A 17,661-nucleotide genomic window follows, 5' to 3' on the forward strand; every position below is an offset into this window, starting at 1 on the left:
GAAGTAGTGGGTATCAGGGGCTGCAAAAGCGTCTCACTGAGTACGGGCGAACTGGCGACTGGCTTAGGAGAGGGGTTGTCGGCAGTTTTGGACCTCGATGGCCTGTCTCTGTCTTTTTCTTTGCATTTTTTCAGAATTCCGGTAGTCATATGGCTAACCGACGTCATTTCTGGATAATTGAACCAAAATATTTAAAGGCAAAAATGTACCGACGACGGATAGTGCGCTGATTAAATAAACAAAACCGACAGCAAGGTACGTCGTGGTCAGGGCCTAGGCAAGGAATACAGTACAAATGAAAATCTTTGCGAGGTATTTGCTTTCCACAAGTAATGCAATTATTAACTTTTACTGACATTGATAAGGAGCAAGAAAAAGTTTCCCCAATGGGGTACTTAGCTTTAAGTTGAAGACTTCGGTTCTGAAACTCGAAAACAAAAATTTCAGGAGTATGTCGACCGGCACTTGCGAACTGCTTCTGCTTCGGGCACTGCATGGCAAGAAAGACTGATGTAATGACGTCGGCTGCATGTTTTATACCCCTGATGACCTAACATCATGGAAGAAGGGACAGCAACTGACGTAGGACCCAAGAGTTTGTTAATCAGGCTGACTGAGGGCAACCTGCCAGCAGATTACCCTAATGTAATGACTGCAACAGTGAAACATGAAGAACATCTGTAAATTGACATAAGTACAATACAACAGTAAAATTGATATTGACATTAATACAACAGTATAATTGCCAAAGAGCCAAAGTCAAAATTGGAGTAAGAACTACTATTGGATAACAGCAAGTTAATATAATATTTTCTTGGTAGTTTTGACTAAACATTTGTCCATTAACTTGGTTTCATTAGCTGAACAGCTGATGTAAATTACATTATCCAATGGTAAAAACGCAATAAAAATATTTTGGTAAATTTCAATATGGCTTTAATATATATATATATATATATATATATATATATATATATATATATATATTTATCCCCCCCCCCCCATTGCAATTACACTGCTAATGTCCTTATGGCACTTCAAGTGTACCTCCTTAGTCTTAGTGACAGTAATATATAATGTTGATTACATCCTACCCCCACCTCACCTGAAAAAAAAATGAATTTCACAGGTTTGTTTTTTGACCAGCTGCAAAGTCCACTGAGGTGCTGCTGGTTGTGGATGCATGGGAGATTTAAAGCAGTTTTACAAAATGACAAGTCTCTCAACAAGCACTGAAATTCAGTAAAACCTATCTGAGTTTGGCCATCATATTACACTGCAGCACAAAACAGCTGATTATCTGTCGCTTCTCCATGTCAATGACAGTGAAAAATTTGCTGAATTACTGTATGGCCTGGACACCCCATACGTCAGGTCATCAGCAAATCAGACATAGGTTATAGGTTTGAAGGTTCTTACTAAACTTACATCTTGGGAAGCTATTTAATCCAGACGAAGCAGAGATACCCCCCTCATAAAGGCTGACCAAGAAATTCCATAACCACTGTGGATACTTCTGCTGTCACTCGTCATTGTCTATTCACTGTGGCATCCTCTCACTCACTCTAACATTACTACTCCTGTTTCTTACCAACTTTCTCAATAATTTCACATCTTCCCTCCCCATCCACTCTTCAAAAAGTCCCCTTCTCCACCTCTCATCAAATTCCTAAAACTTAATCTTGCTAAATCCACTAATAAATATCCTAGTTATGTGAAGTTACAATGGAACAGACTGTGGTCTCTAAAGTTTAACCTTCCCTCAATTAACAAGGAAATCTCAACAGACTTGCTTAAAGCTGGTAACATTAAAAATAAACTGGAACAACTGAACTTGTTTCGTAACACACATAACCAAAGTATAGCGTGCATCTTGGAATCCTGGTTAAAAAAAATTAGTTTTGATCACAACTTTCCAAATTACTACCTTTTCAATAGCAGAACAGGAATCAGGGTGGATGAACAAAAACTCAAAACCTCCCTCCTAATCCAGAACACTTTCAGTGATTATCTTACTCCAAAGAGGCAAATCATACAGCTACACAGCAACAAGCATAACATTACTAGCTCTTGCTTTAGCCTCTTCCCCTAAATGTCACAAAACTCTAATTGCTACTTAATGAAATCTTTTCACAGACTACTAATCATAAAGACAATATCTTCAGTGACTATCAGCCCAATACCGAAACGATGGACTACTTCACTGACCTTGGACTTACTCAACTAATTAAGAGAGCCCACCAGACCCAAGCAAGAAAGCACACCCTTCTGAATCTTCTCAAACATTCCACAAAAGACTACTACCACACCCCCTTTAGCAGTCAATGCACCTTTTATTTCACCTAATAACTATACATACCACCCCCATCCAAAACCTACCACCAAAGACGCACAAGAATGTTGCCGCCCTAAAACAGGAGCAATTTCAAACTAAACAGCAACCATTTCTCCAAAACACATAGCTTAAACTTGCAGCCTCTCCAAAAGCCTTAACTTACAGAGTAATCTGGCTATGTAGATATACATGTAATAAATGGTTCACAAATAACCTTAAAGCATTCCTCAATTTGTAAGATAAGCCTGTCTCAAAGGGAAAACAGTCCATCCAGTAAACCAAGGAACAACTTTATATATCCTTTCAAAATCAGTCCAAAAGAACCACCAGAAGACATTAAGCTAACTTCCTTTGCTCCACTAAAATCCATCACTTTTTCTCACCATTTTTTTGCACGTGTTTGGTGCATCACCTCAACAGTGACGATCATCTACAGCCAATGCTCACATCAACAGATGACTAGGCCTGCTGCTGCTGTTCTTCCATACCACACATACACAGGCACTCTCAAACCTACATCCAATTAAGGGTCTCTGATCCACCTATTTCAGGTCTTTGGAATGTGGGAGGAAACCAGAGAACCCAGAGGAAACTCATGTGAACACAAGGAGAGCATGCAGACTCCTCACAGAAAGTACTCCAGCTGAGAAATGAACCAGACAGCCTCCTGCTGAGAGGTGGCAACTTTATCTGCTTGCTCCACTTTACTCCACTCAAAATGTACTGATAACCCCAAAAACATTGGATCTATGTCACACACTTCATCACACAAACTCTCACTGGCAATCTTACAGCAGCAGACTTTATTAATGAATTCAATACCTTACCCTCTCTCTCCAGTCCTCAAACTCCCCTGCTCACCTCTGCCATCTGCTAAACCACGAATATAATGATAGCACCTTCTCAAAAGTCACCATTGGTGTAACTGACGTTCTGTCCTGGTTTACCATATTTTGCAGAGATCATATGCTTTCTACCCTTCACAATCTATACAACCTTTGTCCCTCCTGCAATACAATGTCTACTGTGAAAACAAACAATAGGAAAACCCATATCTGACAGCCCCACTGACTTTAGGTGGATTTTAATAAGACCAATTCCAGACAAAATACTATGAAAAAACACTCCACCAAACTTGGAGAATATACCCGAAAATACAGCATACCTTTTTTCCACATCAACATGGCTTCTAGGCTGGCCATAATAACAAGACAGCCTTATACATCATTATCACCGATATCCTCATGAGCATAGACAAGGCACTTTTAACAAGTGCTTTGAACTGAAAAACTTAAAACTGAAACAAGGTAATACCCAGATTTGCTCTGAGCTACTGCACAATGGCACCTACTATACAGAGCCAACAGATATTGCCAATATACTGGCTGACAGATTCAGTGCCAACTTTACCCCCCCCCCCAAAGGACCAATCACAATACCAGTAGATTGCCAGGCATCCAGTATTACTGCTGCACAGGTTAAAACAGCACTCGCCAAAACGAAGAATACAGTTTCTATGAAACCTGACAATATCCCTGGCTGTGTTCTACATGAACTACAGAGTGAACTGGCACCTCACCTGTGTGCCCTGTTCAATTACAGCCTCACCTCAGGCTTTGTCCCTACCGAATGGTGCACTGCTACAGTCATCCCTCTGCACAAAGTGGGAGTGACTACAGACCCTGGGAACTATCGCCCCATTAGTCTGACAAGTCTGATATGCAAAGCTATGGAATGCATCATCATGGACCTAATAAACAAGGATATAGGAAATCTCCAAACTCTGGATCCCACACAGTTTGGTTTTGTGAAAGGTAGATCATGCCTGCTCAACTTGGTTGACTTCTTTGAGTCAGTCACCAGAGCTGTGGATGAAGGCAAGGTGGTTCATACAGACTACCTGGATCTGGCCGAGGCCTTTGATACCATTCCCCCACTCAGGAATCATAGAAAAACTCACTAAGCTAGGCATCAATCCCTATATCACTAGGTGGGTTGCAAACTGGCTCACAGAGAGAACCCACAGTATGGAAGTTGCTGACTCCAAGTCAGACTGCAGGCTAGTCATGAGTGGAGTCTCACAGGATTCAATCCTGTTTGGTATCTATTTCTCTGAAGTCCAGGCCAACATGAAGGGGGACTGGCTGACAAAGTTCGCAGATGATTGCAAGTTGGGAGCTATTAACCCCCCAAGTGACGTATACATCCTACAGAATGGCCTCATTGAGACCAACGACTAATGTCAGAACCATGGCCTTAAGCTCAATACCAAAAAATGTGTCATCCCCTTTGGGAAAAACCTGGTTCCCATAAATTACCACATCAATGGTAGTCCACTGAACACAGAAGGCGTTATAAGAGATCTGGTAACACAGGTTGACAGCAACCTCTCTTTTGATCACCACACTGACACTGTGGTCAGAAAGTCCTTCTATGTGGCACATCTCATTACTAAGGGTTTTGCATCCAGGAAGAAAGAGGTCATTGTCTCCCTCTACTCTTCCATCATTAGGCCAATCATTGAGTACAATGCCCCATTTGACATGTACCTCACTAGACACCTGCAACAACTGGAGAGGCTGCAAAACTACCTCACAAAGGAGATCCTAGGCCTTAAACACTTGTCCTACATGGACAGACTCAAACTCCAATTATTCTCTGTCTCATATCACCTACATAGACGTGATCTCTGCTCGACTTACAAAGCCATGTCTGATCCAGCTCTGTTAGAAATGCTTTATCTAAAGAAATCCCAATCCCTCTGCATCACATGCTCCAGAGACCTCAATCGCATTACCACAATCAACAGAACGTGCTAGAGGGACAGATTCATAACCCAGAGACTGCCCATGATATGATATAGACTTCCCATACATGTCAAGTTGTCAAGCAGAGCACCTCGCTAACCCTATTCAAGAGGAATCTCGATGAGTGGATGGGAAATAGAAATTTCACCCCAGGGATAACTCCAGTGGCTTTAGTCAACAGAGGCACTGGGATCCAAGGTCGGATGGCACGATGCCAGGGTAATCCTATGGCTAGACTTGTAAATGCCCCAGGGCCATTACCCTAGTACACACCTATGAACCTATGCCACCAACTATGAGACATGAGCCAGGGCACACAGAATGTACAACCAGAAGTACATACTGATTAAGATGGAAGAATACAGCTGAAGTAGCATTATGTCCCTTAAGGAGGCCTTCAGTCTGAAAAGAAGAATCAAAAAACTGGAACTGGAAGTGAAACGAAGAATCTTCCAATTTTTATTGTAAAACACAAGTTCACAGCAAAGCACAGCACAGCACACAATAAATCCAAATTTGGATTTATTGTGTGCTGTGCTTTGCTGTGAACTTGTGTTTTACAATAAAAATTGGAAGATTCTTTGTTTCACTTCCAGTTCCAGTTTTTTGTTTGGTCTTGGTGTTGGCAAACACCGGTTTGGCGTTGTTTTCTGAAAAGAAGAATGTTACATACAGATCCAAGATCATCCAGAATGAACAGATTATCTGTCACTGTCCATATAATTAAAAATAAAAAACAAATGTAGACATCAGGAAAACTGCAACCTAGGCAACTGGGGTTAAATTTGTGGCTACAGCATTAGAGGAACCAAGCAAGGATTAAGAAAAGTGAAGGAGTAAAGCCAGGTCGTCTCTCCTGGAAGGGGGAAAGGGTTGAGGGCACTTGGGAAGCACATAGGGAAGAACAATTTCTTTGGTGGAGACCAGATAACACTTTGAGCTTGCGGAAAAGAGGCAGGTATGCTTGCTGATAATGATCCCTTGTAGAAGTGAGGGAAAACCCATTACAGTCAGCACATTAAATCATACCCTTCCACTCCTTAGCTGAACACCTGCAAGGAGTTATGTCTGCAACAAAAGAAAATCTTTGAACCAACCCCCATTGGCTCTCTGAATGGTCACTCCTGACCCTCACACAAGAGATGGGGAACAAATGAACTAACTGGCTGAGAAAGTGCTGATGTTTGACATTTAGTGGGTGCAAACTGCACAAAAAAAATTAAGACAAGTGATGGTTAGTACTGTGCAACAGTGAATAAGTACATGATACAAGCTATGATGATTTGTTGTTTTTTTTGCTCTGTTATGCAAATCAGCACATCATCATACATGAAGACTTCTTGACATACATCAATGTCAGCAGTGACATTTCAGATGAAAAAATTCCTAGAGATCTTGCTACAGTTTGAAAGACTAACAGAGCCACAGTATATGAAGAGCCACTGCATCAATGGTACCTGGTAATATAAATGAGAAAAACAAAGATGCAGGACCAAGGACTAAAGCAGAGCATCCAAAAGTCTTGTCATTTGGTATGATTCCCATAAACTGAACACATGTACAGTAGCAGCCTGTGATAATCAACATGATTTGCAATATAATGAGTCAGTGGAGGAGATTGTGAAAGTATTCAAATACTCTCCAAAGAGAAGAACAAAACTGTAAAAGACACTTATGGTACATCATCAAGAAAACTAAACTGTGGGCTTTTCTGCTACACTAGAAAAAAGGAACATGATGCCTTTGCACAAAGCCACTTTCAGTGCCTTGGAACAAGTTGTTCAGCAATTCAGTCAGTGTGAACGACAGTTGACAGCCAAGTGGCATGCTAAAGAATATCACAACTTTTGAACTTGTGCTGCATTTTGTTGCAAATGACAAAATTATCTCACTATTTCCATGCCCTGCACACATCTCAGCAAGGATAAGCAATGGAAGTTATGAAAGCCACAAAATATATCAGTGTTTTGTGACCTGTAATGAAAGATATGCTAGACAATATTAAAGAAAATCATTCCATACAGAAATAATTTAATTGCAAAGAACCCTGAAGAGTACTACTGTAGAGCTGTAACCATTCATTTTGTGGCCCACCTAATTTCAGAAACCGATGACAGGGTTTCACAGCTGAATCAGAGGGCTGGACTTGCTCTTTGTCCCATTCCAAACAACAATGCAGGAGTAACTTAACTTTAATGAGAGGTCAGTGGACCCAAGATATTTCTTGGATGATTTGCCTCAGCCTGACTATCAACAGAGTTGTATTCCTGGCACATGTGAAGGCACTCTGATGTGTTTATAGACATTACTAATGCCTTAAAAAACTGTGACCCAGAACAGTTTACCAAATAAACACATTGTTAAAAAATCCATGAAACATTCCCCACAAGTTCATGAAAGCAAAAAATTAGTCAGTAGAGTGCAGTTTATTAAGGTGTATTCACTGTGAGTTATCACTGAAGAGATGTTAGCTGATTTACCAATGATGTATAAACACAGTAAAATCATCCCAGTACACGAGAACACTATGCATAAACCTGTCAAGAAACATCCAAGACGACTTGAACTGCCTGATAATTCTAAACTGAGAAGCTGACTAGATGACAGCAGGGACCAGGACCAATATAGACTGTGACACAGCCTATGGTGTGCAATTCTATGGACCCACAGTTCACAACTGTGTGAAATGAATTTGAAGCTACTGAACTCAAGAATGTGTGCAAAAATACTGAAGGTGTTGTCATAGATATGTACTACGCTAGCTGCCCTTGAGAGCCATTTTAATGCTAGCCAATGCCTGGACTGGGACCCCTTTTTCCTCTTACATTCCATATTTCCTCTGTCTTTCCTTCTTACTATTACTGCAGTGTAAATAAAAGTTATTTATTCTTCAAAGCATCAGTGTAGACTTTTGTTTACAGCTTTACTTCTGGAAATGAGTTTGTTTTTGTTCAAACCGATATTCACAACTTGACTTTTTGCATTTCTAAACATAAGGAGAAAATATGGGGTTGTTTCCTGGAACCCAAGATCTGCAGAAATGATTAATGAGTAGCGTTCATCTGTATCTGTCCTGGATCTACTACTGATATGTTCTATTTTATTCTATCACATTATAGCAGTACTTATATAAGACTAAAGCAGTAAAACAAGTGCAGAAGACGCAGAAAGATGAGAACTGCAGGAAAAAAAAAACTATTACAATTATTCCTAACAAACTGCAAAATTTTACTGGCAGTTTTATTACCAAAATAGCACATAAAATGCGTTACTAAATCAAACCAGGTAAACAGAGCTCCCCCTAAAATGTAAAATATTGCAAAGGAGTACAAAACAGTTAATCACAAAATAGGTGCACATGCACACACCTACACAAAATAAGCTTGGGAATTGCAAGATTCTGAGCTGAATTCAAGTCAATTTTCTACCTCATAAGGCAGACAGTGGCAATAAGCTTAGAAAACTGATAGTTGGTAACACTTTGTCTAATATGTTTGGGGGATGTTGCACATGTCAAACAATAAATGGGATGTGGATTTCTTGTTTAAAAGCTGAATCACTTATACAAGGTTTGACACATTACTCGTGTAAAGCAGATCTTGATCAACAAAAACATTCTTGCCTGACTTTTAAATGATAATTTCTAGCTAATTATACCTTTTGTTCTTTATAAATTCCAAGCTCCTTCTCCTTTGCTATTCTTTCTTCCTTTTCTAAAAGAAAACAGGCAAAAAAGAAAATCATACATAATTAAGACTGATGACAGATGTTCGATCTTTTGTTTGACGGTATCTTGCATCAAAATATATGAATTCCATTTCCCATTGCTTACCCTTCTGTTCCTTCAGATAATCAGCATTTTCCTTTGTCCACATCTCAGTCTTTAATGCAGATTCTTTCTCATCCAAGATATACTAGGAAAAACAGCAAACTCAATTCTGCATCAAGTAAATCAGAGAAAATCTATGCAAACAGCACTGAAAGAAAAGTTACAACTACACTCCCGCTAAACATATACCCCAAAATTTTAGATGCATCAAAATAGTTAGTAATTTAAGCATAATTAAAATAATCAGTTTCACTAAATATCAGAAAAATAACATTCACTTCAGGCAAACAGAATTTTTAACAAGCATTAAAATAAAAAGTTAGCATGTAAACAATGCTTATTATTAGTATTACAAATAATTAGCCTGACAGGAACTGCACATTGTACAATACTTTTGTTACCACTGGCTAAAAAAGTAGCACTGTTACAATATGGTATGGAAGATGTGTCTTTAACCTGACCAATGTTTAGGACACCATCCCTCACTCAAGACCTCACAGACAAAGTTATCAAACTGAATGTAAACCCTTATGCTGCTCGACAGACAGCAAACTGGCACACAAACAGAACTCTGCAAATCAAGCTTGAGGTACACTATTTTTGAAAAGGATCTTTACAAGCAGTGTCCCCCAGGGCTTAGTAGAAGGGTCACTCTTGTTTGGTATTAATTTCTCTGCCATACAAGATGACATCAAATGCCACTGTTTGACTAAGACGGCTGATGACTATAAACCTGGAGCCATCATAAATACTCACATTCAGTCATCTTGTTCCTACTAAAGTCAAGAAATGCCCTCTGGCTTCATAGCTCTCAACCCTCCATCTCCAAAATACGGACCACCACCTCTCATAATGTGGAACAAATGGGCAAAATGTGGAATACTTGCCAACAGCTTACTAACAACTTCAAGAAGGAAGCTCATAGAATGGTTAAAATGTGCAATGTTTTACTTGTAAAATGTTATTTTAATCAATTTATATGATTCAATTCTATTTACTGTGGGCATCATTTGCAAAAGTTCCTAACACTGAATGTGTGACAGACCCTTTCAATGTGGAACTTTAAGGAACATGAACTTTTTAAGACTCCAAATAAGGAGCATTCCTCATAATGAGGTACACTTGAGAGGTAGGTCTGGCCTATTTCATTTTCAGGTAAATAAATACTTCCAAAATTCAATCATCTTACCACTGGACTCTTCCCTTATCAGACCCATCTCTGAATAGAATGCCCCATTTTGGAATGTACAAATCCAAGGATACTACCCAACTGGAAAGACTTCAATGATTTTCACCCAAGACAATTAAATTCCTTAAAACCTTCAACTATCCTGACAGAGTAGCACAACTCTTCTTACACTCAACAGCCTACTGGCTGCTCTGAGGTGACCTGTCTTGATTTTCAGGTTATGAAAGACCCAAACCTACTTGACCAATTTCTTCACAAAACCAGTAGCTTTACAAACACCACATACTACACACCCAAACCTATACCAACAAATAAAGACTCACTGGAAGGATAGGTTCAAACCTCAATGCATTCCCAGCCTATGGAATAAGGTAACACTGTAGGTCAAGCAAAGTACTATTTTGTCTAGCTTTAAGGCTAGTCTTGATGATTAGATAGATAGATAAACTTACACCACGGTCATCATGTACAGCCCTACTTAGTTTGGGGGGTGTGCACTATTGTGTGCTTGTAAAGGGTGACGAACGTTAAAGCGAGTCTTCTTGATGTTATACATGGTTAGGTATCTTATGGTTCCTGTGATCATTTGCCTAGTATTGTTTCCATGTTACAGATTCTACAGGAAAGTCTTACATGCACACACAAATTTTGCCAAGATCATGATCTCAAGCTAAATGCCTAAAGTGTGACATTGTACCCTCTAGCAAATAGGAACACCCTGGCTCCTGCACACATTACTAGCTCCCTCCCCCCAAAACAGACACAGTCAGACAGTTAGGCAGATTTATTGACAATGAGCGCCACTCTGACTACCACATAAAAATAAGTTGTTTTACCATAATGTTTCATCTGTGTTGTCGATCTTCATCCATTCTTCACACTTGGGTATGGTTCTGATCTTTGGAACCGATCCAGCCGTTACATAGTTTACACCAGCCAAAAATCTCACGAGCGACTGGTCTACCCATAATGCCCCTCTCTATATTACCTCAGATTGAGTTTGCAAGCTCTCAGAAACATTTCCTAACTGAAGTCAGAAGCCAAATCTTGAAGGCCTTCTTGACACAGTGGGTAGGACTTGGTTCCCCCATTTGTTGATGTACCAGACTACAGACATGTTGTCCGACTGAATAGCTATTGTTCCTTGAGGTAAGGCAGAATGAAACACTTGCAAAGCTAGAAGCACTGCCCTCATTTCCAGAACATTGATATGCAGGGTTGGCCTCGGAGAGGGACCAAGTGCCTTGGACAGTCTTCCCTAGATAATGCCTCCCCACCCCATCTTTGAAGCATCAGTGGTCACTATGGCCTTGGGTTAAGGGTGGACAAAGGGGTGGCCTAGAAGAATGTCCTTAGATTGCATCCATCAGGCTAGATCGTTTTTGCATCGAGTGGATATAAAAACTATATGATTCATGGAGTGGGTTAGAACAGACCATTGGTTCGCAAGCATCTATTGAAGAAGTCTCATGTGAAACCTTGCCAGTGTGACTAATGTGATCCCTGCTGCCATGAAGCCCAGTGCTTGCAGGATTTGCTGACCCAGTATCTTGTTTGAATGAAGAACGGTCTGAACTTGCTATTGTACTTTCTGCAACCTGTGGTAGGGAAGCAATTCCACACAAGACTGTTGATGTGAGCTCTGATGAATTCCATATGCTGAGTTGCGGTTAGTTGAGACTTTGCAAGGTTTACTGTGATACCCAACTGAGGAGATAGTTTCAGAAGGAAGTTCCTGGCTTGTACAAGTAGACACCTGGTGGTAGCAGTGAGGAGCCAGTCATCCAGGTATGGAAACACTCTGAATCCATGCAGCCTTAGATAGGCTGTGACTGCTGCCATACATTTGAACACCCTGAGGGCTGTGGTGAGACCAAAGGGCAGCACTCTGAACTGGTAGTGATTGGCTCCCAGCCAGAAATGGAGAAACTTTGAGTGTTTATCCATCTTTATGTGGTAATTCATGTCTTGAAAGTAGACAGAGCATATCCAATCATTTTCCTCTACGAAAGGAAGTATAGATTGAACTGTGACCACCTGGAATTTTGACTGCTGAAGAAATTTTTGAAGAAATTTGTTCAGAATGCGGAGATCCAAATTTGGTCTCCAGTCTCCTGACTTGGACTAAAAAGAATCCTGAGTAATATCTGGATCCTAGTTGGTCGAGTGGGACTTCTTGGAGGACTCCCTTTCTCTAGCAGCTTTTGGATTTCTAATGCTGCTTGAACTCCCTGACTGGGTGGAATGTCGGGGAGTTTTGCTCAAGTTCGTGGGGTAAGGGTGAGGGGGATAGAATAACCTCTGGAAATTATCCTTAGCACCCAGGCATTGGTAGTTTTGCGTTGCCAGGAATTTGGTTGCAAAGAGAATCTTCCCCCGGCTGCCTCCAGAGGCAAGCAGTCAGGCCTCCTTTCAGGACAGTTGATAGGGTTGACCAGAGAAAGACTCCCTGGAACCCTGGTTCTGCAGACCACCCCTGCATCTGGGATGACGTCTTTCATTGCAACTCCCCCTCTGCCCCGAGGGGAGTCTGTATCAAGTGTGCCCTGCAAAAGCTTCTGGGACTTCTTGAACCACATCTTGCTACTCCTTTGATTCCTAGAGTAGGATCGTTGAGGAGTGGAAAAACGTATGCCCACAGCAGACGGAGTCTTTCAATCTTGGGTCACTTTGGGCAAAAACAATGAAGATCTGTCAAAGGGAGAAATGACGAAGGAAGACTTCAATGGTTACACAAACTCACACAGGCATATCCAAGCATATAATCGAATTGTAAAGCCTGAACCTGCTGACCTGGTCACCCCTTCAGCGGCATGCACAATGAGCCTCATGGACAAGATCGAAATAGACTCCAGGGTAGCTAAATGCGAGGCCACTTTTTCTTGGACCCTTTCAACCACTGTTCCCACCAGGGTATCTGACAGCTCCTTGACCAGATCCCTTTGAAGTCTAGTAAAATGTGCCAAAACGTTCAAGGACCTGATGGAGAAAGTCGATGATACATAGACCCACTTCCCAAATATGTCCATCGCCCTGGACTCCCAAACAGGGGGATGAACAGCAGAACTTTCCTCAGCTAGTTCTTTCTTTGTGGTGGCCACTACCTTCAGGGCGTCAACTACTAAGCCCTTTGCCCAATGTGGATGGCCCTTGGGTGCTGAAAGTATCTTGTCAGGTCTCCGAGGAATGGGGTTAATAGAGCCAGAAGCCTTCCATTGCCGCTGAGTGATTAACTTGATGAGGTTGCCAGGTGTCACCCAGGAAGTAAATGAGTGAGCTCCAAAGGCCTGCAAGTATACGGAGTCCTCAGAGGAAGGCGTTTTGGGCTTCCAATCTCCCATTTTCCAGAATGTCTCCAAAGGAGACGCCTTCTGGGGGTGACAAGGGGGAACCCTCCCAGTCATCAAAATCTGTGTCCTCTGTGACTGATTCTTCAAGAGAATCAAGGTGTTTTCTCTTACACAATCTCTTTTGTGGTGGCTCTTCAGTGGGAGCATCCGAAGATGTATCGGAAGAGGGGTGACCTTGCTGGGGTCAGGGGTTGAGACTAACACAGAAGCCACCTGGGAAGAGGCAGTGGCTAAGAGACAGTCCTAAGGTTCTTTCCATGACTCGAAAGGCAGGACCCCCCCCCAAGAAGGAATGGGAGCCAAGAACAGAGACAGACAAACTCGGAACCGGAGTCACACCCCACCTGAGAAGCCAGAACAGAGGATAGGTCTCCTGCCAGCGCAGCCTGAAGAGGCAAGGCCAGCTCCATAGAAAAACTCAGAATCAGCTCTAACCCCCTGGACCCGACAGCAAATACATAGTCCCGAGATCCCACCAGTCCCGAAGGTGTCAAAAACTATACCCGGCACTGAAAACAAAAAGGTAACTGGTGACGAGGTCATTGGAACCTGTCATGTTGGAGCAGACTGCTTTAAAGCCTGTGAGGAGGTCAGAGGTGGAGAATAATAAGCGGCTGCAGGAGAGAAAACCCTTGCACCAGAAGGAAGACTAGGTTGAAAAGATAGGGGAAGACCCCTAGCTCTCTGAATCTGTTCCACCAACCTAACATCATCAAGTTTCAAGAGGCTCTTGGTGGAGCGAACGGAAAACGCAGGAGACTACTCTGGTTTCTCCAGAAAGAGGTAGGGAGTTGCCCAAAAACAGGATCAATGGAAGGGGAATAGGTAGTCCTGGGCTGTACATGAGAATCAATCTGTGGCACCATCTGTGATTTCAACGTAGATATTGGCCCGACACAACCGGTGCAGATGTCAGAACCATAGACAATGCAGAATTGGTAGGAGCTGTAATCTGTGTGGGTGTCAGATGGTGTCGGCATCGACATGGCGGTAGAGACAATCGATGCAGATGTCGGAACAGTAGACAATGCAGAAGTTGTAGGAGTCGTACCCGGTGTGGAAGGCACAGGTAAGGTTGTCGGTGCAGACGTTACACTCCATTCCATCAATTTCATAACCTTAGATCTCAGTTCCAAACAGGAACATGCATGTTTGTATTTCTTTACAGTTTGTGCCAAGGGAGACGTCAGCACTGAGTGGGTAGTTTTGGTACTAGAGACTAGAGAGACTGTTCGGCCTTGGACAAGGCTACTTCGAAAGGGGTCTTAAGAAGCCCTTTGAGAAGCAGTTTATTTTTACACTCTACCAGGGCTCTGTGACTGAAACCCTGGCAGAATATACAGTCAATACTTAAATGTGGTGCACCCCAACAATAAACACAGAAATCATGACTGCCAGAATCTGGCATTTTCCTGCCACACTCTTTACATTGTTTAAAACCTGAAGGAGAAATTTTTGCTTTATCTGTCATCGTCCCAAATAAAAATGAGGAGATGCAGAGAAAAAAATAGGAAACGAAAGAAGAAAGGATTTCAAACCACTCAATCACACCAGGAGAAAACTAACTGCAATGGTAGTGAAAATTACCAATGGTAAAAGGAACACATTCTCTAAAGGGTAACACCAGGAAAAGGGTTTCAGAAGTTAAAGAAAAAAAATACATATTTTACTTATCTCTGAGAGAGGAATTGGCTAATGCATCTTGGCAGTAAGAGCGGCAAACAAGATCTGAGATAATGCAGAGAGGGGCATTACGGGCAGACCAGTAGCTCGAGAGCTTTTTGGCTGGCGCAAGCTATGTAACGGCCAGATCGTTTCTGACGATCGGAACCATACCCAAGAGTCAGGAATGGATGAAGACTGACATCAGATCCACAGTTATTAAGGAACCCTGCTACTTGGCATATCTCACTACTAATGGTATTTCTTCCAGGTTCAAGGATGCTGTCACACCTCTGTACTCCTCCTTTATTAGGCCTAGAATGGTGGTGCAACGGTTAGCGTTGCCGCCTCACAGTAAGAGGTTCTCCGGTTCGATTCTCGGCTGGAGTGCTTTCTGTGTGGAGTCTGCATGTCCTCCCTGTGGTCGCCTGAGTTTCCTCCGGGTGCTCCGGTTTCCTCCCACATCCCAAAGAAATGCTGTAGGTGGATTGGACACTCTAAATTGACCCAAGGCGTGAGTGTGTGCATGTGTGTGCCTTCTGTGGAAGTTGGGCGCCGGGCTGGCAACTCGACACTGTAAAAACTCCACTGCCAATCATGAGCGGACAGATGATCCGCTGTGGTGACCCCTAACCGGGAAAAGCCGAAAGAAGACGACGACTCCCTTTGGCATGTACTTACCTGGACATATGACCCAATGCAAAAGAGCTTAACACTTTCTCACAAAGAAAATAAATGGATTGAGTTACAATACCCAAGTAGAACACCTTAAAGATTTATCTCTTCTTTGTCTCATATGGTCCCCTTAGAGTGGTTTCTGCTTGGCCTACAAGGTCTCATATACCATCTTGAGTGACTTTCTATATAATCACAAAAAAGCCAACATCATGAATACCTGCACTGCAGACCTTAATCTACAAAGTAACAAACTGAACCTTCTGGTGTGATAGCTATCTCAAAGAATTCCTCTCTTGTGGAAGAGACATCCTGTTTATATTAATCCAAGCAGTATCCTTCCCTCTTCAAATAGATGACTGAATTGGTAACCTCAAATGCATCGCCACTTGCCCCACACCCAGGTAGTTGGAATTGCAGTAGCTAAACTACAACTGCCTAGTAGCAACCTACAAGACCCCTGATCTTTTAATGTTTCACAATAATAAAAAGTGTGAACTTCACATGCAACAATAAATCATTGTGCAATACAACAATTTAGAAAAAGCAGATATTTCTTCTTCCTCTTACAGAGACAGCTGATTTGTCAAATTTGGGTTCATTTCAAAATCACAACTGCCATCAATGCAAAAGTGAAGTGACAAAATAAATGAAACCTAACAGCAAGTGTCAAAGTTAAAATGCCTCCACAAGATCTTGCTTCATCTCTCAAGCCCTTTGCTGCCAGGAAAACAAATACTGCTATCACCACTGCTCAAAAATGCTGTTTAACCTGCAAATGAGATCATCCAGTGGACTGCAGTTTAATGGTACGTCTCCCTCTCTGTCACACACACACACACACACACACACACACACACCCCACTTCAAACAGTCCCATTATCTGTTACATAAAGAGTGAATTATTCTGCATTAGCACCATAATAAGATTGAAAATACTTCAAGGATGGGTCTATATCACATCAGTGAACACTAAAAATAGCGAATGCTGATACACAGCACTTCAAAGTCTGAAAGATGAAAACAGCAAAGGAACGGATCAGCAAATTTTTTCCCGGGGAAAAAATTCACTGGGCCATTCTCTGGGCTTCACTATTTTCTCCACTGTGGTGCGATCTCGGAGTTGGTATATTTAAGTTGTATACCCTTTTTTTTTTTTTGTATCAGCAAAGTTTTTCCCTGGGAAAAACTTTGCTGATTGTTCCTTTGCTGTTTTCAGCTTTCAGACTTTGAAGTTCAATAAATCAGCATTTATTTTTAGCGTTCGCTGATGTGAAATAGACGCTTCAAGGATAGCTATTTAAAAGCAACATTCCTGGTATTTTAACAATGAATACCAAACAAACAAATATTAGCAAAATAATTATTCAATTACTGCTGAGAGATGTGCTGATTTAAAAGATGGGGGGAAAGGAATACACAGCAAGCCATAGCTCCAAAATACAGTCTAAGTGGATAAAATGATTATTATGAAGTATTAGGAGTTTTAACTATTTTTAGTGTGAAGACAGTTTTCCAAACATACATACTACATGTTGCTAATTTCTAAGCATTTGGTAAGAAATGCAAGGGCCAAGAGTTGTAGGTTGTTTTAAATCATCTGCCTTAAAAACTTTGCCTCGTTAAATCCATGACAATTCAATACTGTCCACACCCTGGAGGATAAAACTAAATGCTTATTAATCTATGAAAGCTACAATTAAAGATAACTTACCCTTTCAATTTCAGAGTCATCAATGCCACTAAGGTCTAGTTCACCGTCTGTAGCAGTGCAATCTAAAAGAAAAAATAAATAAAACTTTACAAAAACTCAT

At 41.5% G+C, this 17,661-nt stretch overlaps 1 protein-coding gene across 1 annotated transcript in view; it reads right to left on the reverse strand.

The window, feature by feature from the left end:
* The window catches only part of BRF1 (BRF1 RNA polymerase III transcription initiation factor subunit), a 2,040,227-nt gene that overhangs the window by 427,356 nt on the left and 1,595,210 nt on the right, over positions 1-17,661 (reverse strand). Inside the window, exons 13-15 of the mRNA XM_044074370.1 lie at positions 17,562-17,623; positions 8,975-9,056; positions 8,800-8,855 (exon numbers count right to left, since the gene is read on the reverse strand). Of these exons, the coding sequence (XP_043930305.1) occupies positions 8,800-8,855; positions 8,975-9,056; positions 17,562-17,623 (200 nt within the window). The remainder of the gene's footprint in view (positions 1-8,799; positions 8,856-8,974; positions 9,057-17,561; positions 17,624-17,661) is intronic.

Source organism: Protopterus annectens, chromosome 6.part0 (genome assembly GCF_019279795.1).
Source record: "Protopterus annectens isolate FY-2018-M chromosome 6.part0, PAN1.0, whole genome shotgun sequence".
NCBI lineage: Eukaryota > Metazoa > Chordata > Ceratodontiformes > Protopteridae > Protopterus > Protopterus annectens.